The 24,975-nt window shown below is 32.7% G+C and overlaps 1 protein-coding gene across 1 annotated transcript; it reads right to left on the bottom strand.

Annotated features, from left to right (window-relative positions):
• Window positions 1-9,008: 9,008 nt before the first annotated feature.
• On the bottom strand, window positions 9,009-23,346 carry LOC125815920 (uncharacterized). The gene is made up of 16 exons (XM_049495495.1): window positions 23,086-23,346; window positions 22,354-22,487; window positions 20,753-20,810; window positions 19,428-19,643; window positions 18,024-18,299; window positions 17,176-17,310; window positions 16,957-17,082; window positions 14,626-14,670; window positions 14,224-14,337; window positions 12,532-12,674; window positions 12,277-12,400; window positions 11,517-11,630; window positions 10,721-11,089; window positions 10,530-10,622; window positions 9,595-9,751; window positions 9,009-9,274 (listed from the first exon to the last, which is right to left on the bottom strand). Exons 1-16 carry the CDS (start codon window positions 23,323-23,325, stop codon window positions 9,009-9,011), a joined length of 2,610 nt encoding a protein of 869 aa, XP_049351452.1. The 5' UTR covers window positions 23,326-23,346.
• Between the last annotated feature and the right edge of the window lie 1,629 nt (window positions 23,347-24,975).

The following is a 24,975-nucleotide window of genomic DNA, read 5'->3' as shown; positions in this document are numbered from 1 at the left end:
TGAGAGTAAAATGAAAAGAAAATAGTGAAAAAAGATAATGATGTGGTTGTGGAATATCAAAAGGACAACTGCATATTATTCAGAGTCCATCCATCAGTTTCTTCTTTCAAACACGCAATCTCAGACAATTGTACACTTAATTATAAAGTCTGAGTTCGTAAAACTAATCATCAATTTATTTTTAGTTTCATTTTCATTTGTTTTTTTGTTATGTTTTTATCAACAATCTTTGAAAAATAAATTTTCTATTCTTAAATAGTACTTCCTCTGTCCCAATTTACGTGACACTTTTTATTTTTCGAAAATCTTTAAGTTTGATCGGAAATTTGCGCATGAAATCTTTAATTTTTTAAAAATAAAATTTATATATTTGTAAACTACGTAAAAAGTACTATAAATCACAACAATTGATAATTCAAAATATCTATGAAAAATTTACGATCAAAGCTAGATTTGTTTGAATCTCGAAATTCGAAAAGTGTCACGTAAAATGAGACGGAGGGAGTAATAATATTCACGCACACAATATTTTTTTTCTTTCAAATTTCAGCTGTAAAATTACTATATGAAAGTTAATGAAGTTGAAATGGGGATAGTAACGTTCAAATTTCAGCCGAAGTAAACATTATACATTACTTGGACCGATACTATGAGAAGATAACGTATGCTTCATCTCTTGACTTGCTATTATTTGATTTATCACACTCGCTAAAAAAAAAAAATTATTCAAATAGATATTTTTATCATACTATCCATATTAATTGATGTTTAGTATCACATCGTGAAAGATAAATATGAGAATAAGTATTTAAATATTGGTAAAATACGTTTTTTTTTATATATATCTAAAGTAATAAGTAAAAATGAAGATCTATTTTACCAATAAGTGATAAAGTGAAAGTGGACGGAGGAGTACCTTTTTACTAATATTTATACAAATATTAGGAGTATTTGTTTTATTGACACTAGTGTCTATTTTCTGAAATTACTTTTTTTTTCCTCCCTCTTTTGTTATTCTTTGTGATTGATTTTTGATTGTACAATGAACATTTATACATATTGAGTTAGAATGTTAAAAATTTCGATAAAATGATGCTAACTCCTTCAAACGTATCAAGCTTTGACGATTCAAATTGAACGAAAATCTATCGTCGTTGATTACTCAACATACATTCAAATCGATCCGACCATTATTGTCCTATAAAAAAAAATGAAAAACCCTATCACACCATAGCTAGAGAGATCGAAAGCTATTATCTAGTCTAGATACATAAATAATGTAGTAAATGAAATAATGAAGTTACAAATGTGTGCATTATATATATTCTTTGTGTCCTAAAGATTAAGGAGCTACCATCTTTTATAACAAAAAAGATGAGGGACACAAGTAATTGTTTTTTTTCCTCTTACCTATTCTCGTTTTCCCCCCTATCTTTTAATAACCCAAACGTATAATTTTAGAGTTGAAGATGAATATACTTACCATTTAAACGAGCCATTCTTGACATGTAATGTTTTAATATGAGATTTACACATCAATTTTATGAATAGTTCTTTAGTATAATCAGATAATATCTTATGAAATTAGTTGAGATGCGCGAAAACTGACCTATACACTACGATCTTAAAAAGAAAAAGCCACTTTAGAAATTTAAATGTAGTGAATTTATTTTTATGAGAAAAGATGGATAAAATAACTTATGATACCCCTTTGACTGTGATAAGTTTAATAATAAAAAGTTGTAAATACTAGAATATTCGATGCAAACATTTTTTAACATGCTCAAAAATAAAATCATAATTTATGAAATTCTGAATCCACAAAAGACTTTAAAATATTCTTCATTATCCTTTCTTTATTCCAAAATCCACCACTCTGTTTAAAGACTCTTTAATTTTTTGTCTTCACTTTTCTTGTCCATTCAACTGCTAATATAATATGATTCCATCTCTTTTTAAAAAAAAATATTTTATCCTATGAATTAATCAACTCAAAAAAGCAAAAAAATATCCCTCATTTTTTCTATTTTTTTTTAAAAAGTTCTTCATATACTAGTACCATTAGTACTGTTTGCTGACAGATGAGGTGTCATAATTATTTTTTTCAAATTTAATTAATTAAATTTAAATGTAAAAATATATTACTATTTCTGGTATTTCAACACTGATACCAAAAAAAGGATTTGTTCAACATTCCAAATATATAAGGGGGTGAGGGGTGTATATATTGAGTTGAAAAGGAGGTTGGGTTAATTATTATAGTACTGTAATGTAGCAGGGCCACATGAAATGAAATAATAAATGGGGTAGATAGAATACATAAACAGTACACACATAGAAATTTGATCACAATTTTCAAGATTTCTGATAAAAAATTGTCCATCTATCTCAATCACTGCCAGCCCCTAATTATCCGTGTATTTATTTGATCTCACAATTTCCTTGTGTTTTTATAATTATATCATTTATTACACTTATTTACAAATTGTAGCAGAATCATATATCTCTTTGTGCATAAATCGATAGATGTTACATACTCTTGTGACTCAATGTACGTGTTCGAATAGTGAGTATTAAGAAAGATTAAATATTGACTCAATCGTATTTAAATATCTTTGTTGAATATATATAGAATTATGAATTTTAATTTCAAATATAATTAATTCAGTCGAGCTCATAACTTTAATGTTAAATTTGTTCTAGATCAAGATTGATGAAATTAAATAACTGGTCTAGACTTTGTGAGGACACTTGATGAAGCTCAGAGTGGGCAAAAAACATGTTATTTGATTGAAAATCAAGTATTTTACTAGCTAGTATCGCCTTTAAAGAGTGTAGTAAAATTTGTGGAAAAAAAGTAGTTAAGTCAAAAATATATTGAAAAGTTAGCTATATAGCATATCGACTAGGCGTAGCGCCATGAGCTATTGATGTTACGTCCTATATTTCATATATGTATGTTAATTTAAGACATATATGCCATATTAATATCATGTGCGTGATGCACTAGTACGTTAGCTAATTGATAATCTATCTTATAAGAATTATGTTTAAATTAAATATTTTTTGCCGTACCAAACATCCAACCTTCAATGTGATATTTTCATGAGGAAGAGCTATTTCTTTAGTCAAATCAAAATGATCATTTAATTACACAATTTTAGGTAAGGCTATAAATTTAGCCATCGATTATCGCTTTTTGGATTTTAAAATTTCGAAACCATGCTTTTAGGTGAGTATAATAATAACCTTTTTACACACAAATATTGTTACAGTAATATATAATTTGTCCATTCATTTTTACTTGTCACGATTTGACTTAACACAATCATTAAGAAAATAATTAATGATATAGATAATTTATCTAATTATCCCTATTAAATGATGTCTTGAAAAATAATTTGGAAACTAAGTATTTAATGCTGATGATAAAATATGAAAAAAAAAATTATTATCGTTTCTTGATAAATCAAAAGTGACAAATATAAAAATGAAAAATCTATTTTAAGAATAAATGAAAAATAAAAGCGAAAGTAGATTTTGAGATAAATACTTAAAACTGCTTTTTAACAATCATTAATTTCACTAATATCAAATTCTCCCTCTTACCCTTTTTTTACTTCAAAAGGAAATTTATTGCATGCTTTCTCTTGTTTTTAAAAGTGTGTTTGACCAAAATTATAACACAAATAATTGCAATTGTAACAGGCAGCATATCGATATGGAGTACATTATATCACTCTTAAGCAGGCTTTATAATTACTCATGCAATTATTTTGATATTAGTTGGCTTGTTTAAATTGTCAACAGATTAATTCTTGTGAACTGTCAACGGATAGTAGTTAATTACAATTAGTCAATTTTATATATTGTAAATGATAATTTGTCTAATTACTACTCCTATATTTTTAAGACAAGTTACATTATTATTTTTTGAGTGATTTGACAATGTAAAAAGAATGCATTATTGTAGCCCAAGTCTTTTAAATTACCTAGCTAGTGGGGTCTCCTTAAATATTTTGGTTAAAGAATTAGTTGACCTTAATAGCTAGTAATAAAAAGTTTGTATTAATAATTACACCCAAAAAACATTTATTTTAAATTTTGCAAGACCTGTTAGCAAACCATCTTTACTCCCCACCCCCACAAAAAAAAGTAAAAATCTTTTGTTTATAATCATACATATATATATGGTCCAATTGATTCATGAGTACATACATTACATGTCAAGGAAGTTACTTGTTGGAAAAAAGAAGTAGCTTTGTTTGAGAAATACTCAAAAACATATATATAGAAATAGTGAGCCCCATATATTATTATTATTATTATTATTATTATTATTAATTGAAGTATATATGTATGTCAATCCTTGTTTGCATAATTTCTCTTTCTCTGTATGCTTGTAAAATGAATAGTGGGCTCAACCACACACACATATATATATATATATATATATAGAAATTCTACAGTTTTGAACCTTGGGATTCCTTGTGATTGAATAGTTGTAATGTACTCCTTCGTTTTATTTTACTTGGCTCCTAGCTATATAAAAAATAGATATTTCATTCGAAATATTTGTCTATTTTAGCAAATTAAGAAAATTTAATTACTTTTTCCCAAATATTATTCTTAGTATTAAATAATTATATAAATACTAGAGTAATACTTAAATTTAGAATTTCAAAATATTATTGACCGGTCATATCAACATAAACCAAATAATATGAAACGGAGGGAGAAGTATGTAGCATTGCTTTGCTTCAGGTCATAGCATAGGGGTTTTCGAAAGCTGACACTAGTATCATTTTGCCACATTTTGCACTCATGCAATACCTGACTTTCTCCAACTTCAAATATACATATGATCATTTACATTAAGAATTCAACATTTTTGCACTGTAACCATGATACAAATTATTTATTTATTTAAGAAAAAGACAATTTGATGCATAAATCATCCCCAAAACAACCTATTCTAATATAAATATTAGTGTCTGCTTTAATTAATTTTTGCTAGGAAATGTTTTTTAGACAAGTTCTAAGCTTTGGATATTATTGATGTTAGGAAAATATTAGTAATTGATTGTATTCATTCTTAAGAAGTGTTAACTGACCCATTCCTAGTCTTGTGACTTATAATTATAATAAATTCTTGATCGATAACTCAAATCGTGATTGCTATCAATCCACTTTCACTAGGAAAGTTCCATAGATCGTCTAACGAGTAGTATTTACAATTGACCTTCTCTTTCGAATACAAATAGCTTTATACATCAGATCTTTTGTACCTTATTATCAGACTTAAAGAATATGTAAATATATAACACTAACTGTCAAGATAAATTTATTTTTAGCATATAGTCACAATTATATCGTCGAATGCATTAATTTTAATAGTTAATTTTCTCAAATATCACTAAACTAGTAGAAAAATTTACCAAGGAAACTTTCAACGTTAACAACAAGAAATGAACTTACTATATATTCTTATTTTTTGATTTTGCAAACAAAATAAATGAATTTAACTTTTATGATGGTAAAAATAATAATTTTGTTGGGAAAATGGTTATGTAGGAGAATCATACGTCAATTCGAAGATGTAATTAAATGAGATAGGTGATTGTTCAATGATATGGACAAGACATAAGCAATGTTTCCCTTTTTTCCTCTTTTATATTTTTAAAAATAAAAAATTGAAAAAGTGTTAGAAAACAAAAAGTAAAAAAATAAAGAGTAATCGTTGAGAACATTCTTTTGGCTTTAAGTATTTGTCTACATTTTAGATTGAGAAAAAAAGGCACATGCACACACCAGACATTTATATTATATTCTCCTTCAAGGCAAGGCATGAGATTCAAAGTTAAAAAGACTTATCTTTTCTTTTACACCAACACATATTCGTATCTTCTACTAATTCTCTACATACCCCACCACCCCTTGAGAATTGGCTAGAAAAACAAACATATCTAGTGCAGTCTCGAAAAGTAGGATCAAGTTAGAAAGATAGACTATACACAGATCAATATAGTCAGGTCGGAAATATACACTATATATATATATATATATATATATATATATATATATATATATATATATATATATATATATTAATGTAGTCTTAGAAAATAGAATCAAGTCAGAAAGGTCGATTATACAAAGACCTTGCTCCTATATTTGACCCTCAATTCAAGAAAAATAAACTTAAAACATATAGTAAAAAAAGAAAAGTAATGAAAGTAAAGCATTTTGAACAATATATAACAATAGGAAAATAATACTATGATAATTGTAGTACAAAAATAATAATAGTTAGTAAAAAAGGAACGATAAGAAGATACTAGAATGTGGCTTGAAAAAAAAGAAAATATTATTTGATGATAAAGGAGAAAAAGAATTCCTTTAGATTTACAACTTTATAAGGAGTATTTGCTAATCGAACATTCTTTATGTACACATTTTCCACTCACTATATATTGATGATTGAGTATATATATACGTATAATGATTACCCACGTGAATAATTATTGTGGTTATTAAAATAAGGAATTTTTCAATCAATAGGGAAAAACAGTGTTTGGGAGTCGGATCAATTTTAAAATGATCAAGATATAATTAGGAGTTTTTTCTTCCAAAAATCATTTATTTAATGTATATATATTATGAAAATCATCTAGTTTCACGATCCTAATGTCCTATTCATTAAAAGACTTATTAACAAAGACGACTTCATATTTAAAAGGATTTGAACCTAATAAATATCTGATTAGAAATTAAATAAAAAAATACTTATCACTCCATTACCACGCTACATTCAACTAAAGTAGAATACCATTTATTAGTACGTCACCTTAAAGAAAAATAAACTTCATACTATCCATTGCGTGATTAAATTAAGTGCACACATTCCAACACTAGATATAAATATATTTTGGTGTGAAGAACCTCAACGTATATGGATATATAAAACACGACAAGTTTTCATTATATATAGGGAATATTTGCATGCTCTAATTTGCTTTTTCTTCTTCCAATCCTTTATATATTCTCCATATAGTACATGCTACAATATATATGGCCCATGTAGATTTTTTATTTTTAAAAAAAAGGTGAATCAAAAGTAAATATTCTGAACCAGCTTTTATAATCTGAATTTATTGAGACAACAAAAAAGACTTTAAATTTGGAGATTCTAATTCTTGATGGAACCAGCAACTTTCAGATGATTGGTCCAGCCTACTTAAGGTGTATTTGACTAAATTCTTATTTATTGATAAAATGCATTATGTATATGTGTTTTTATAAAAATTAAATTAAAAAACATAACTTAGAAATAGAGAAATATAATAACGTTTATATACTTAGTGTAAACTGTATTCTTTGAAAAGAGATACATACTTACTAGTCATCATCATGGATTCCCACGTGAACCTATTGTAACTTACTGATATGTCGTCTGTTTCAATTTATTTCTCTTACTTTAACAACTAGCCAGCATTATGATTTTTGTCATGCAAGAACCTATACGGTATTGTTCTCCCATTTTAGTTTTATTTGTCCTATTTTTTTTAGTCGGTTTAAAATAAAAGTCCTTTAATTATTCAACAACTTTTTAATTATTTGCAAATTTTCACATAAAATGCAAGGCAAGTGCTACATCAATTGACATTGGTATTGTGAAAAATACTCATATTAATCATTGTCACTTACAAAACGTGCTAGGTTCAAAGTGACAAATAGAAATGAACGGAGAGAAAATATTTATTTAGTTATTGTGGTGAGTGTAGTGGTGGTGGTGGGGTGGGTGGGTGGGGGGTGGGGGTGTTGAAGACAAAATGCATAATCAACTAAATAAAGAGTAAAGAGAAGTAATTTTGGTTTAGAAAGCTGAAATACAGAGTGAGAGAATTGAGTGATCCAATAAAGGGTTTAAAAAAAAAAAAGTTAGAAACATGCAGTGTGTTTTCTTTTCTTTTCTTAAAAGTAAGTGAATGCACGCCACAGTAAAAAATATTCTTGCTTGTAAACATGCTTTTTACCCGCATAGGAACTGAGAAAAACAACCCTTTTTTACTATGGATTTTTTAATTTCTTCCATCTTACTATTGCACTTATTGAATTATGGAAGAGTGTACATAAGTATCATTGTTTTGTAGGAGCATTTAGTGCAATTAACTCGATTTCCTTTTTATATATATGGATCGAAAGTGTTTCAAAATATAGGAATCTGTATTTTTATGTACAGTTAGCACAGAAGAGTATTACTATTATCAAGTACAATGATATTCCCAATTCGTTGACTTTATAATCTAATCTGCCTTTCATTTGGTTTTCACTTTACAGGATTTAATCTACATGTACTCTTCTTATAACATTAAAAGATTTCAAGAGTTGCTCATAATTGTATTTAAATAACTCACTAATATTTGATGTGATGAAGAAATTAGTACACCAAATGACTTTTGAAATCAATGATCTCCGCTGGCCCATGAGCAAAGTTAAACGTGAAATTTTGTTAATTAAAAATTGAAGACCAGACATGTTCAAAATCAGTTTTTTGTTTCAAGGGTAAAATAGTTGTACTGGAAAAAATGAAGTTGGTTGTCATTCTAGTGTCAGATTTGTTTTGTCGTGTAAGAAAACCACCACAGTTTCAGATTAGACATGGGAATCCCTGCCGTAGACTTGTCATTTTTCACATAGTTTTCTGTTTCATCATCAAAATTTGCCCCACCTCATCCTCATTCATTATTTCTTCATACTCTACTTCAAAAGTAAAGGGCGGGAATCCCAAATCTTAAATATTGATAATAATATAGTTAATCACGATTGATTCGCATAAAAGTATTACCATTGACAAATATTAGCATGCTGATTGGAATAAAAAATGTTGTCATCAGATTATAAAGTTTAGATCTCATAATATAATACCCATAAAAGGTTAACACAACTCTATAAGAGAGCTTACTAAAGTTTAGCATACACAACTATATCTAGTGTTTTCTCATATTTCAAGATTTGATGAACATTTTTCGAAATTCATCATTGGATTTAGGATTTTCATCTTCCACAGAATCAGATTCTTTTGGTTTGGGTTTATCTTTGTCAACCCAACCAAGTGGCCTGACAGCTCTGGGCATTGCAAACGTATTCTTACCTTTGAGCTGGATATTAGATGCCCGGTGATGACTAAAAGGTTCAAACCCATCCTCGGAACCTTCAGCAGAATTTTTGGAATCCGATTTTGAACTCTCAGTAGTTTGATCAGCATTATCACCTGTCATTTTTAACCCCCTCAGCTTAGATTCACCAAGATTAGCAACACATGAAGAGCATTTTAAAAGGAAAGTAAGACAACATGCAGATAATGAAACATTGTTATAAATTATAATAGTCCATTCTACAGTAAGCTATATCGGGTGCTCAACACCAATAAAAGCTGCAAATGGTTAACCATTGCATAAGCCAAAACATAGAAGTGGTGATACAGGAAATCGGAACTAGATATAGAAAACACACAGCAAAAAAGACCCAAGGTAGAGAATGGAACTAATAAGAACGTGCAAATACTGTGAAAACAACTGAAGCAAGCCATACCTTGTCTCAAAGACGTACCGGGAGCAGCATTTCCTTTCTTTCTGCCCTTGGGATCTGACTTAGCAATGCTCACTCTCTTCCCAAGCAATGTCTGTTTGTTTTTTGCCACGGCTGCAGCCAGGTGTTTATCATCCGAGAAATCCACATAAGCTAATCCCTTAACATGTTCAATGAAGAAAACAAGTATGAATCACATATATTATAGGTTAAAATGTTAGACTCAATTATGCACAAGTCCCACAATTTTGAGAACTTCACAAGAACTAATCCTAATAGCTAGTGGCACAATCTAGGCCGAGGATCTAGTCAGAACCATTTAATTGATTCTGATGAATGAGTTCTCAGTGGATCATGAAATTTCGAAATTGCTGGAGGTGCAAGCTCTGTGTCCAAACAAACTGTTCACTTAACTACTTTTGTGCATTCCCACCCAATACAGGTGACTATCTATGGGTTTCAAATGACAATTCTGTTCTTTTTCTTCTTTTTTTTCTTATCCATATATTACAAAAAATAGGATTCCTCCCTCCTATATGAAATGACACTGCTCAAAGTAGATCAGACATCTAATTTTCACAATTTATTTTATATACAGACTCATTGAATTTTTGCAAGAGACACTCCAATGCACAATGTTTAGAAATTAAAAAAATAGTAAAAATGTTGGCAAAAATAAAAGAACAAACTATTTGACTTCCCAGATAGTGGAGTATCTCATGAAATTGGATCCAGGAGTTGTGGAAAAGAACAACAAAAATACGAGGGGTACTTTTTAGTAATCACCAAAATTAGTGGGTGTATCATATTAAGAACTAGAGGGTAAATTTTTATAATTATATGGAAAAAGAGAAGGTACTTTACACTGCATTGTTGGGACTAAGCAGGTAAGAATAAGCTAAATTTCTTGCTGTGTATGGGTAGAGAAAGAGAGATACCCTTGACTTGCCAGTGAACTTGTCTGTTAATATTCGTATAGCAACCACTCCTCCAACATCACTGAAGAATCTACGTATGTCATCATGGGTTGCCTGTCTCAGTAACAAACAACTAATTAACTGAAGGCTGCTAAGGTATGCAATTTCATTCAGGAGGGTTTAGGCTTCAAGAAACATCAACAGACAACTACCTTGAGGTTAAGGTTAGATACAAATGCAGTACACTGGTCATTATACTGTTGCGGTTTCCCTGAAGCGACATCTTTGTTTTCTTTTTTGCTTCCACTCACTGATTTGCTGGCAGCCACATCTGGTTTTTTATTATTTACCTTGACCGGTTCTTTTGTGTGGCCTTCACCATCTTCAGAAATGATTTTAACATTTTTAGCTTTATCTTTGTGGCGTTTAGCAGGAGATTGCTCTTCAATTAAATTAGATACTGGCTTCCTCTTTTCACGCACATTTTTCCTAGAAGAATTGTCTCCATCATCTGCTGACACACTAACATGCTTAGCTTCTTGTAGTTTGAATAACTGCAGTTCTTCAAGGCGAGGAGTGACCTGAGACAATTAGAGAAGGGTGAAGCAGATCCCTCAGAAATAACATCCACCAATAAGATACTCAGAGAACAGATATTCCCATCAGAACAGGAGTGATGCACCCACAAAAAAAAAGAGTAGCTCCACCAGAAATATTTTTTTTACTAGAATGCGACTGGTGCATACCAAAGAGAAAAGCACAATTACATCATTGACGCAAGCTACGCGAGCAACATCAGGCAGATTGCTAAATTTCTAATATTTTTTATTGATTATGGAAAGATAGAGCTAACATAATTTCTAGTCTTGAGTAATTAGAGATTTGTAATGTTCCCCTATGGCACATCAAGGACAGCTCCAAGTATCATCACATCTTACTCTACAACTGAAGCACGAATTAACAAATATATGAGCAAACTCTAGAAGCAATAAAATTAACCTGCATTACCTTTTTAACGGCAAGGTCAAAATTGTCCAGTGCGCCATACTCTCTCTCGAAGCGAATCCATGAATTGCATATGTCCTGAATGATTCTGTTTTTTAGAAGAAGAAGGGGTATCATCTAATTCGAAATAAATAGCAACTTAGGCTGCAAAGAACAATCCAGTAAAAGATCAAATATAACAGATACACGTAAAGGAAAGCACAAAAGGAGCCACATAAAACACCAACTAGAATCAAGAACTAATCACTCTACACATGTTCGTTTGTAAAGTATGTTTCCACAATAAAATAGCAAAATTGATGGTACTTAATTAGTAGAGAGAAATTTCTCCGGTACAAGGCGCAATTTCTTTTCATACAAGATGCCTATCCATTAGATTAGGTCAGCATGACAAAAACCATGTTTCAAAGCACAATTACAGACTTGTGTACCTCAAACACACAGTACTGCAGATTAAAAGTTTGTTTTCATGGCCCCAAAAATCATTTCCAAATTGATTGCTCCAGAAACATATAATTAATAAGATCGTAACTAAACAGTTCACCTTGCCTTAAAGGAACTCATGACTGAAGTAAGGACGGATCAGATGGAACTGAACCAAAGATTATGTGTAGTAGTTTGAGAAATATTAAATGAACAAGTTATAGGTATTGCTAATAGTTCAATGGCTCAAATGTTTCACAACCAACAAGCTCTAGGTGACAGTTCAAATAGGAAGCAGAATTTGACTGCATGATATAAGCAGTTTGTTACAAGAATGTACCTCTGAGCCAGTCCCAGGGAACCGTTTACTGTAGCATCTCTTAAAGAGAGATCGAGCTTCATTAATATTACCCATCTCACTTTCCATAGCTATGTACCCTTGCCACACCTCTAGCACAGATCCACTGCAAAACAAATTATATTACAGCAACGAAAATACAAGCAAGACAATTTTGGATCATATTACAAATTATTGAGCTTAATTTAATTTGCATGTTGATGTTTCTAAATAATAACAGAACAGGTGCATGAAGACCTGATTTTAAGCAGGCGCTCCCAGACACCACGGGCTGCAACTAGATCTTTCCCCAGAGTTGATTCTAAGCGGGCCCAATATCTGTACATCCGCAAAAAACTTTCTGTATTCTTCAGATGTGGAGACAAATAATCTGATGCACGCTGGAAGAAAAGGAAGGAGAGTACCTTTAGTTTCATTGTGGGTTGTGAATTTTTTTTATTTCTTGCAAGATCAGAAAGTCGTGAAAGAATATCAAGGATTAATTGCAGAATTAAGATGGTGTGAATGGTATAAGAAGTTTCAATTGCTAATCAAGCAGCAGTTGGCCTAACATGACTATTTAGATAGAGTTCATGCAAAATTCTCAATTTCATCAGAGGACAGGTGAGAACAAAATTAAATGTTGAATATTTCAGTGATAAGACAGCGCAGAAGCATGTCACTTTAACCATTTGAGTTCAATAATACTGGTTTAAAACAAATGAAAAGGCCAGATGGGAGGCCTGTAATCAGGAAATTGAGATCTATTCAAATGAAGAAGTCAGAAACACAATAGTCGAATCGAGATATAGAAGTATAGCAAGTCATTCCAACTCCAAGTATCAGAAACTGTGGAAATCCAGAGAAAAGAATAGGAGACAATAGAAGAAGGATTGACAGACAAATTTAGAAGTATTGCAAGAAACATTAAGGATCGTGTCGAAACTTGTTCTTGGAAACAAAAAACTGTTAATTAAAAGGGGAAGACAGTTCTGCTCCAGGTGCTTTTTTTGTGAAATAGAAACAGAGACAACAAACCACCTTTTCCTCCATTGCAGAGTGACACAGAAATTGTGGCAGGTCTTTTTGAATTTGAGGGGAATCAGCTGGTCCATGCCAAGACACACCTCAGATTTTCTAGCATGCTGGAATAGAGAAGGGAATACATCAGGTCACAAGGAGAGATGGAAGATTGTCCCTACTTGCATCAGGTGGACAATTTGGAAGGAAAGGAACCAGAGATGCTTCAAAAACAAGAACATCCCTTTCCAGAGTTTGAAGTTGAACTGTCTTATAACCCTTTATTTTTGGTGTAATCATGTCCTCCCCAAAGAGATGGAGGCTATTACTCGCTTTTAGATAGTTTAGGAGGGGTATAAATGATAGATCTTTTGGTTTTGCTTACTGTATACTCCTGTTGTAATTACTACTGAAATACACCATTGGTGTATTGTTGTCTATAAAATGTTAACTTTCTCAAAAAAAAAAAAACTGTTAATTAAGCAGTCAACTATGATAGTGGACACCACTACATGTAATTTGCAGAACTATCATGTTGAGCCAACTCTCTATTTAGTGATTAAAGTAGTTGAATCAACCCTGTCTACTTAAAGCTTACGTAGATGGGGAGTCGAGGACACACAAGCACCACCATTGAAGTTTCATAAACCAAGCATAATTGGTTGTTCTTGTTGTACAAAGAGCCTGTTTGACCATTCATGCTTTCACTAACCAATTTAGCCTTTGGTATACAGCTAGTATTTTACCATCATTAATAAACTTATTTACCTTGTAAAAGAAAAAGAATTAAAAAATTCTGATTTTGGATGTTGTGTGAAATCCTCTGCAAAGCAAGAACCAACAGCGAAGCAAACAAAACCTAAACTGAATTCCCAGGCAAGGGTAAACACCAACAGGAGGTCAATTTTTTTGAGCAATTAGCAAGTATACCTGAAAAGTTTCCCGTATAATTATATAATCTAAGTTGCTGCTTTCAGCTCCAGATGTCAATAAAGACAGCCTCCGCCTTAAGCCATCAACTCTTGTGAGAAATATATCAAGATACTGCAATATACATGAATAAGTTAATAATCTAATAAACTTTTCTTTTAACCCTTAAAACACACTCAACACAGCTAATGGTTAGAACCAACTCTATAAAATCGATCCCTAAATCTCTTTAGGAATTTCCCTTGTTCTCAGCAAGTGGGCATTCTCTCTTAAATCTCAAAAGGAGACCACTTACGCAGCAAGACCTACGTAATTTTGATCCATAACATACTAAACCTATTGTGCAGGAATGGGCAGAGGAAAAATTGACTACTGATAACAATATAAGACATATGCTCCAACCTCTTCAAAGCTTGAGAAAGTGCACTGTAGAGACTTCTCGAAAACCTGAAACATTGATTAAGAAAATGAATAAGAATCCCGGCAGTAGCCACAAGTACCAATACATGTGCTTTTACAAACATCAGAATGGAAATTGGAAGCTAATGCACTTAATTCTTCTCATTGTCTAATACACTCTCATATGCTCAGTCAGATCAAAATAAAATAGCACCAAAACAGCAGAGGAAAAGGAAAAGAACAATTGGACAGAAATCAAAAAGCAACAAGACAGCTATACAGAAAATATAGGATACACAACAACTATTATTACATCTCAATTCCAAGCAAGTTAAGGAATATATGGGAAATGATCAGGAGTCAAATATCCAATTCTTTTAACAATGAGGGATTCTGTCAGTACTTAAAATATGGGTTAAGTAACGGACAGAGTCAATCCAGGATCTCCAGCAGATAAGTTGAATGCACAAAGGAACATACTATTCCAGCTTGTAATTCTGGTAATAGATGACAGTTAAAATCAGAAGAATATTCAGTGACTGAATATGAGTGTTATATTTGCAACAGGAACCAGTGAGTCTGGAAGAGAACCTGAAGGGCTCCATGCTATGGACGGGTAACAAGGATAGCAAATTTACTGTCAAATCTTGCTACAAGTTGGTAAAGCAGCCGAGAGAGGTGTTGGCCCTGGAAAATTATCTGGAAGACAAGAGTGCCCCAAAGTAGCTTGTTTTGGGTGAAATACAGCTCATGGTGCTTGCTTGACACGAGATAATCTATAAAGAAGAAGAAACAATCTCTTGGGAGATATTTTTTATGTGAAGACACCTCAGAATCAGTCAACCATCTTCACTTACAGTGCAAACAAAGATGGCAGATTTGGATAATATTTTGGAACATTTTTGGAGTTCAATTGGTGATGCTGGAGACTTGAAGAAAACCCTCAATAGTTGGCAAGGCAGAGAATCAAATTTGGATTACAATATCCTTGGTGTATTATTTGGACAATATGGTTAAAAAAGAATCCATACATACTTTTTGAGGGAAGGAAGGAGACATCTCTTATATAAAGTTTAGATGTCTTCTAAATTTAAGCTTACGTAATAGGGGAAAAGAGACTTTCTATGATCATAATTTTTTTTAATTTTTTTTTAATTTTTTTTTGATAACCGAGAAATCCGTCTGTGACCCGCCCTCACAGCCTTCTAAACTCGGTGGATAATTTAAGCTTACATAATAGGGGAAAAGCAGGTCTGGAAGCACGGAGTAAGGTGCCGTTAAGTCAATATGGACCACCAAAACTGAGACTATTTTTTGGGTACCCTGGTTAGAAAGGAATCAAATGCTTTTTTGAAGCAGCTTTAAAAAAAATTGATGAAGAGGAATCAAGTGTTTTTAATGAATGGTGTAACTTGTTCACAAGCTCAAGTAAAAACAGTTGTGTTAGTAGTCCCACATCATTTGTGGGGTGAGCAATTGAACTCTTTATATGGTCTTGGGAAATTCCCACCTCATGAGCTAGCTTTTGGGGTGTGCCCAAAGATACCTATCAAAACAAAATTAGGCCCAAGATCTATTTTTTTAATTCAGTATATACCAGGGCCAATCCTAATTCTTGGTTTACCCAATGCTCAGTCCCATAGTATATTTCCCACACTCGAATTGGCAGGCACCACATCATCTGTAGGATGGGAAATGACTCTGTATATGATCTTGGAGACTTGGACGATCCTCACGGCATGAACAAGCTTTTAGGTTTGAGCTAGGCACAAGATCCATTTTTATCAGGTTATAAGGTTTTTTGCCTTAACTGTTACTTTTATAAAATAAAACAAAAAAGCTTTTGGCCTTTTGGTCTAAGTTGGTAAATGTACGTGATTTGCATATGTTGGACTGATTTTCTCTTCTCCCTACAGCTACAAAGGGACTTAGCTCACGTTCGTATACATAGCTTGCACCTGTTGTGTACCAATTTAGAGCAACAATTTTACCTTGTCAAAAATAAGTCCACGGCCGTCAAATCCAACACCCCCCTTCCCTCAAAAGGAAAAATAGAAAGTAGATGAAGCAAAATGACTGCAGAAGGTCTTGAGAAGTTCTTCAAGTGGAAACAATAGAAAAGAACAAGAACAGCATTCCATTTTGCTAGGATATAACACACACAATCAAGATTCCAACTTATGCTAGTGTCTCGAAACACAAACGACTGTTCCACTAATATGTCAATCATAAATGAGCAGATAAATGTGAAAGCACAATAACAAAAGATGAATATCTCATAAGAACAGTTAGTCTTAGAAATCAATATCAAGCAAAATTAAAATGACGACATACAGCAGATAGCTCGTCCTCAGAAGCACGACCGCGTTCAAGAGACAACAAGTATCGCACCCACAGTTCTCCAACCCAGGGACAGTTCCTTGATGCCCTTTTGTAAATGTCTCGAACAAGACTGGAGGTCTGCAAAGAAATGTACGTTACTTAGAGCTGGATCAGTTTTCCTCACATCAAGAAACAACAAATTAGTTAAAAGGATGAAGGTCGGAGAACCACCTTCAACGTCTTATCCATGTAGTGAGTATAATCAAGCCAGAGTTCACTAGATATAGGAAATTCAGCTATGGCACGCTCATATAAGATCTGTATCCTCGCTGGATCCCCCAATGATTGCTCAAATTTTAAGTAGTCCTGCAGGAAAACACCATGCATCAGCAATTTTCCCGGATAATTGAGTCTAAAATATCTGGTAATATGATTAAGTCAATAACATCACTAAAGAAGCTATGCTGTACTTATAGTGGTTGAAGTTTGGGTTCATCTCACACAGGATTGCCTAATTTCAACAGTTATCCTCGTTACTTCTATGAATACAAAGATAAAGTCTAAGTGCCTTAGCCAAAATCCGACCAGCCAAAAAGCCTGTTCTTGATTTTAGACCTTAACAGCCAAAAAGTTACACATAAGCAACACAATCTTACTCTGGTACTCAAATCAATCAAAATGATCAGGTAATCAGCAACACAATCTTACTCTGGCACTCAAATCAATCAAAATGAACAAGCAATCAACAAACTTAAGATACTATTTCTGTAAAAAAAGAAACAGTTTTTTTTATGTTCCTTCTTTTCCCTTGTAATATGTATTCAGGAATGCAGACAGCAGACACATATCACCTATCATATGCAACTAATTTCTTCTTCATAGAAGTACTATCATTTGAATTTCTGTAATAAATCAAACTCCTGCACCTTAATGATTTTAAATTGCTCCATTGCCTGTTAGATAAACTCCATTTTCATGTTATGCAGATCTCCCAGACACATCACAACCATTGTTAAATAACTAATTTTTAGTCCTGTTTCAACTTGGTATAATATAGAAGAGAGTATCAGGATATGCACCATAAAGTGTTGAAGCCTTTCTGATTCAGGTGCAACTTTATGAGATATTTGATTCTCAAGATGAGTCCTCGCATTCATCATGTCGAGGGATTTTTGATAAGAAGAGGCAACTTGTGGCGAGAGTCCATCCAAGTTACTGGAGTCTACATCAATATTAGCTCCTTGTTCTGCTTCCCAAGCCTTGTATGTGAGGAGAGTTGAACATAGATCAGCAAGAGGAACAGACAATTGGCGATGGAATAAATTCCTAATTCGCTGGACCTGCTTCTCTCTCGACTGCATTAAATGAAGCAAACATCAACAGTAAATATCAACAATCAAATGTGCTAAATAAATAAAGATCAAGTTGGGTTATCAAAAAAATAAAGATCAAGTTATCATCGAACATTGTCCAATATGGAAACACCAACGCCATACGGCAATCTTCTTTACACAAATATAAGAACAGGCTATCAATTGAGGAAAGTTCTAGATCTCACATTCTCTGATCTTCAGCACAGATACGTATAGACTTTGCGAAACCAAAACCTCTGACCTAAAATTCAAGTCACAGCTTAACTAACTGAAGTTACTAAAAATAGATACAAGTTTCTTGACATTAACTCAATCAAATAACTGAACTGCACGAAATATTACGCAAACTCATAATAAAAGAGAACAACTCCATATGTGCTTTCTTTTTCACGGTCTTCATTCAATAAGGAAAATAGGCTTTCCCAGTATTTAAGTATCATAACATTTCAATCTGCTACCAGTTGTTGAAGTATGCTTCTCTAAAGGGAACTCCAATATTAAGCCATATCAGTCTCATGACAGTAAAAGCAACCTAAGCATTTGAGGTATACCTCTTCTTTGTATCTGTTCATGATCTCTTGACAGTCAAACAATGACACAAGTTAACCCATTTAATTTCTTTTGGGAGGGGGTGGGAGTGAAAGTTGCTTCAGAGGAACAACAAGAAGATGCAGCAGTCATTTTTACTACCCCATGCTTAATCCAGAGGGGGGAACTAAAAGCCAGTAAAATATCATAAACAGTGCTTTAGAAAAGCTCTTAAATTGAATAGCAGCGAGCTCCTCAAGCACACGACTCATGATAGAGTACCACCTTCCCAAGGGAAATATATTTATGAACATTGAACAAAAACATGCAATATCATGCCTCTAAATTCTCTCATGCTTGCAAGGAAACAAAGAGGGACAGGAGGTGGAAGACGTACACAACCTTCAAAAAACAAGCGCTACAATAAAGAAAGAACGGCATCCAGCTCTTTGACAGTACCAACAACACAGTGTCTCAGTCTCAAACTAGATAGGGCTAACTCTAACTATATCTTTTAAATTTAAAGGCTGAAGAGACAACGGCACACATAAAAGGAAAGAAAGAGAAGTGTCAAGCTCTTACGTCTGCATCAGTTTCATCAATAGTAAGGAAAATTGCTTGTTCAAACTCCCGGTATAATTCCCATATCCTGCTGCCTTCAGCAACATGCAAACCAGTAGCAACAAGGGCACGCTCAAACAGATTTCTTGCCTTGGAAATTCCAGCTGCAGAAAGTGTACGGACTGATTGGTCATGCTCTTGAACAAAACTTAAGTAGTCGCACCACAACGCAACAGACTGCATCAAGCAAATAACTATCAGTACATTTATTTTGATTCTAGCAAACCATTTCATGTATTCGTAAAACAGTAACAGAGATGATTGTTCACATGAAAAAGTAATCAGGACAATCCATTTTTTTCCTCTTATTGGTAACCGAGAAATCCCTGAGGGCCACTGCTGTTTGAAACTTGGAAGATAATGGGCACACCTCTCTGCCCCTCTCCACTAATACCAGGCTTTTGCTTGTGGCAGAGATCCAGCCCATGACGTGTGCCTAACTCACGCATTAATTGGGACAATTCATGTTATGCATATATTGCAGAAAAACCAAAGAAAAGTTCCTTTTCCAAAAGTTCTTCAGCAGATCCCTGCAGTTATTTTTTGATGTTTGTGGACTGAAAGGAATTGAAGATGTTTGGAAGGAATCCCAACTCCAAATCATTCTCTTAAAGCTTGATGTTTTCTTACCATTTTTTTTTTGGGGAAGGGACTAAATTAATCCCTGTTATTAGTACTGAACATTTTGATACATTGTAAAAGGGGCTATGGAAGTTGTATTTTTGTAACCTCACATCTTTCTTGATGTCTTTTTAACAGAACGCCTAACTTTGTCAAGAAAAAGTTCTAACCAGAATACAACTTTGAACTATTACTTCTTTGATTCCATCCCCATAAATAATGAAGAAAATATTGGAAGTTTTCCAAATAGTAGGGTGGTTAAATTCTTCAAGTAACCATCATACTAAGCAGCAGGACAAGAAAAATGATTATTACAAAATCACAGAAAGGTTTCTAACACAGATTCTTCTACAGTTCTACTTTACCAAGGGCTGGCTTCTTGTATCTTTCGTGTCTTTTGCAATACAAATAAATATTTGATAACTAGATTTTCCATCAAATTCATTTCAATAAAGACAAGGCAACTCTTAAACAATAAAGTGGTTCAATAACAATTTAGCTTATCTTAAAGTCACAAGGCACAGGTACAAAGCAATTATATTTTGGATCTCCCAAGTGAGCCAGCTTGCATATAGCACGGACAACTAGAAAGCATTAGTGTTTTCAAACTAGAACCAGAGCCTGGCTCAACCCTAAATCCTCTTCAAGTTTAACACACTGCTTACCAGATAGTCAGACACCCCACAATCAAATAGCTTCTCAATTGTAGGGAGAGCATCGAGCCTGCGAAAAAGACATGCAAATTAAAATATAAGACAGCAAAAGTGGCTTCTTTTCCTGTTTCATTATATGTCACAGAGTTAAACAGGGGAAGTATATACACCAGAATAGTTTGTTTGTTTATTTGAGAAAAGAATGAATAAATCAAGGGAATCTGTGCGTCTCAGAAACACTCATATTACATGAATAGTGGAAGAATAAACTCAATGTCATTTCCGTATCTATCAGCCTGTGCAAACATACCCGTCATTTTATCTAACATCTAAATTTGTTAGAGAAAAAGTCAGATTTGAGCATTACTCCATATAAAAAGCTCCATTCCATTTACATTCCATTTGTCTTCACCTACCATGAATCTTTTTTGTTCCTTGTCCAGACCTACTCCCCGTCCTTTGTCTACTATGGCTCATATGATAAAGCTAACTCCAAAAGGAAAAAAGTTCTCTAATAAATGAAGATCCATATTCTGTTGTAGATTGGAAAATCATAAATCTTTTCCCTAGTTCCTTATCCACTCTGCACTTTGACTTCTCCACACGTTCAGTTTCTTCAGTACAACAATAACATACCCAGTGTTGATACCATCAGCGATTTTTCTCCTTTGAACTTCAATATTAAGCTATCCAAAAATCAACAGCAATGATAAATAAATCCAAGGTGACTGAACATACATACAAGAAGCAATGAGATGCCCTCTTCATCTAGTCTGGTTCTTCTATTTTTTTTCTCTCAGCTTATCTTAAAGAGCAGACTGGTGCTTCTTTTTTTTTTTAAAACAAGTGCATACAATGAAATATTATTTAAAAAAAAAAAACAGAAAAGCAATCATCCACTGCGGAGGAAAGCAGAACATGTAAGAAAAGTTACAAGTTAGACAGGACAGGTCAAGCATGTTATAGGGGAAATCACCTATGCAAACATCATCCGGAAAATGGAGAATACTGAGTAGGACGACCACAAGTCAAATTGTTAACCCGGAAAAAGAAAATCTTGTTTCAAAGTAGACAATGGTGTTCACTATTTTAGCTTGGGGACATACTACATAGCGATCTCCAATCTCCACTTTGGATGTTGCTGACGACTTCAGTCTTGTTCTCAATAAAGTGAAAATGAGAGCGCAAGAAAATGTGACCACTAGATAAGTATTATTTGGGAAAGGAAAATACGATATTTACAGAAAAAAAAACATTCTGCTTCTTATTTGTTCTGCTCCCTTCACTACTTAGAGATCCAACTGAGCATACAGGAGCAGCATTCACTATAGTAGAGCAATAGAATGTAATGCATCCTGAATAAGCTCCACATAGATCTTCTGTATTGTCCTTTTCTAGCCTTCCTATGGCCCTAACCTATACAGTCCCTCACGTTTATCCACTGTCCTATTATGAAGAACCTACAGACTAAAGATGCCTCCATATGGTACAAATATTTGTAGTTCTTCAAACATCCACCAAAAAAACAGCAAAGAAAAAGCATTTATCTAGAAATAAAACAGTATTTTATCAACAAAAATAAATAAATACAGTAGAAAAAAGAAAAGTGATACCCTGAACTAAGAGAGATCTCGTCTTTTGTCCACTCCTGCCACATCTCTGAACTCAAAGGGAAAATAGCACTCATGGCTTCCCTAGCTTGTCTAAGCTTCTGGATATCTCCTTGCTTCCTTAAAGCTTTTATGTACTACACAGCCACAACAAAACATTAACAAACATATATGTTACAAAAATTAAAGAAAATAACTCCAACTGCTCATTGCTTCTGAAAATGAAAAACCATTTATCATCACAGCCACAGGTCAACCCAAAGTTTAATGAACATTTGAGATGTGCTTGTTGTAGAGGAAATTGTCCTCCGAGGCATGTCACCTTACATTATCAAAAGAAACTGTTCTTTGCCAAAATGGTAAAATCACTTTTCTCACTTACGGATGAAATTCACTCTCTACCAATCTTTTTTATGAGTTTTATAAATGGAACATACCCTGAGGCAGTGCTACAAAAGTTTAACTACAAGAAAGTGCAATTCACCTAAGATAAATCATTGCACCAAAAAGATGCATCTATGTTTAAGGGTAAGAATGTAGTATCTAATCTTTCCTTCAAAAATTTCTTTACTAATATCTCAACTCTTTAGACATCATTGTCAATCTTGCAATCAATGCATTAACACCTTTGTGACACACAGTGCTTGTATTTCTATCAAACGATACAGAAACTATTCTCCGGAACACGTTTTTCTTCCTACTAACTTAGTGAATGAGTAGAGGAAGAGAAATTACTTGGACATGAGTGTCGTAATTGGAAGGGTTATTTAAGAGCTCAGTTTTAAGTGCTTGAATTTGTGTATTCTGATGTGCATCATCTTCTGAATCGGAGTCGGAGTCGGACTGAGAATCAGAATCTGAATCTTTAGCGGATTTGTCGGCGTCGAGCATATCTTGGTCTTCGTTTCCGGTAGGATTGTCGTCGGAAAGTTGAGGTGGATGAGGAGAGGACTCTAGGGTTTCAGTTTCCGCCATGTTTGAGTATCAGCTGCTTGAATGATGATAGTGTTGCAGAGAGCGTGATAACTCCGCTAATGCTATAAAATGAAATACAATGCGACGCCGTTGGAAAAACTACTGGTTTTCTTAATGTGACAGTGGTAAATATACACTCAATTGAATTATTTCTAAGGAGTTAATTTCCTAAATAATTATTCATGTTTTGGAAATTGCATTCAAATACTATTTTTATTTTATTAAAGTATAAAGGCATAATATATATATTGGACTCTAAACTTAGCTTTAAATTTTAATTTTGATCTCTAATTTTCATAGTGCACAAACAGACATTTTAACTATCTAACTTTTAAATAAATAAACAGGCGAGTTTTGCAGTCAAAGAGCGTGAAATGCAAACGCTCCAACGTGTATTAGTGAGCCACTCAATGGCTGTCAACTAATTAAATATTTTACACGTCGATTTTAAAAATAAAAAATAATCATAATTAATTTTAATTTATATACAAGAATCAAAATTAATTCCTCCTAATCTTTTCCTTTTCTTCATCATGTTTTTTAATCCTTTTTTGTAATCCCGAAATAGCAATTCTAGCGTGTTCAGTATAATCAAGTTCAACCACCTAAAAAACTTGCATCTGTTTAAGAAGAACAAATTCGCTATCAAAATTGAATCTTGAGAACTAAAATTTAAACAAAAAAAAAGATGTCTTAAATGGAACCATACCCAACCATCTTCACATCCAAGAAACAAACGATCTGAATTGTTTGCAGACCAATAAATCTTCATTATAGCTCTTTTTCCACAATGACAAAAAATTATAGATGTCATTTGCACTAAATATGAGTACAAATTGTTCTAAAGAGAGGAAAAAATCTTGGTTTGAAAGAGGAGGAAGAAATGAGATTTTGATTTGGAAATATAAAGAATAGTATAAAAAAGGGATTCATTAAGGGTAGAGTTGTGATTTCAGTATTTTTTTACTGTTTTGGGCCTCAAAAATTACTCTTAACGCGCGCAAAATAAGTGCACATCACGCGTTTTGTCAACTAGGACTCGCGTGTTTATTTATTAAAAAGTTGAATAATTAAAATGCATGTTTGTGCACTATGAAAGTTGAAGGTCAAAGTAAAATTTGAAGTCAAGTTTAGGATTTAATATATGTATTATGCCAAGTATAAATATCACTCAATTATTATTATTATTGTTATAGGCATCACCTCAAATCCCCTCTCTCCCCTAGTCAAGATAGCTCATTAAGCACAATTAATTATAATCTTATTTCTTAAAAATACATTAATTTATTAAAAAGAAATTTTCATACATGACATTTTTTACCATACTTAAAACTTTATATAAGAATAACTTTTTAACTTATTATAATGTTATCAATTTTGAATAATTATGACTCTAACTTATTATAATGTTATCAATTTTTAATAATTTTTAATAATATTATATATATATATATATATATATATATATATATATATATATTACAGCAATTTTGAATAATTATATATTCATAAAATATTACGCTTAAAAAAAAATGCATGGTGTTAGATATTATGACATTTTTTTAAAATAAAACATAGAGTATTGGACATACCAATAGGGTCGTTCATGGTTATTAACTAATAACTAAATTAACGATCACTTCTTTCATT

The sequence above is a fragment of the Solanum verrucosum genome, unplaced genomic scaffold (assembly GCF_900185275.1).
Source record: "Solanum verrucosum unplaced genomic scaffold, falcon-dt-bn FXZP01000261.1, whole genome shotgun sequence".
Taxonomy (NCBI): domain Eukaryota; kingdom Viridiplantae; phylum Streptophyta; class Magnoliopsida; order Solanales; family Solanaceae; genus Solanum; species Solanum verrucosum.
Note: the sequence above shows the minus strand (reverse complement) of the source record. Positions and strands in the feature narration are given on the sequence as shown.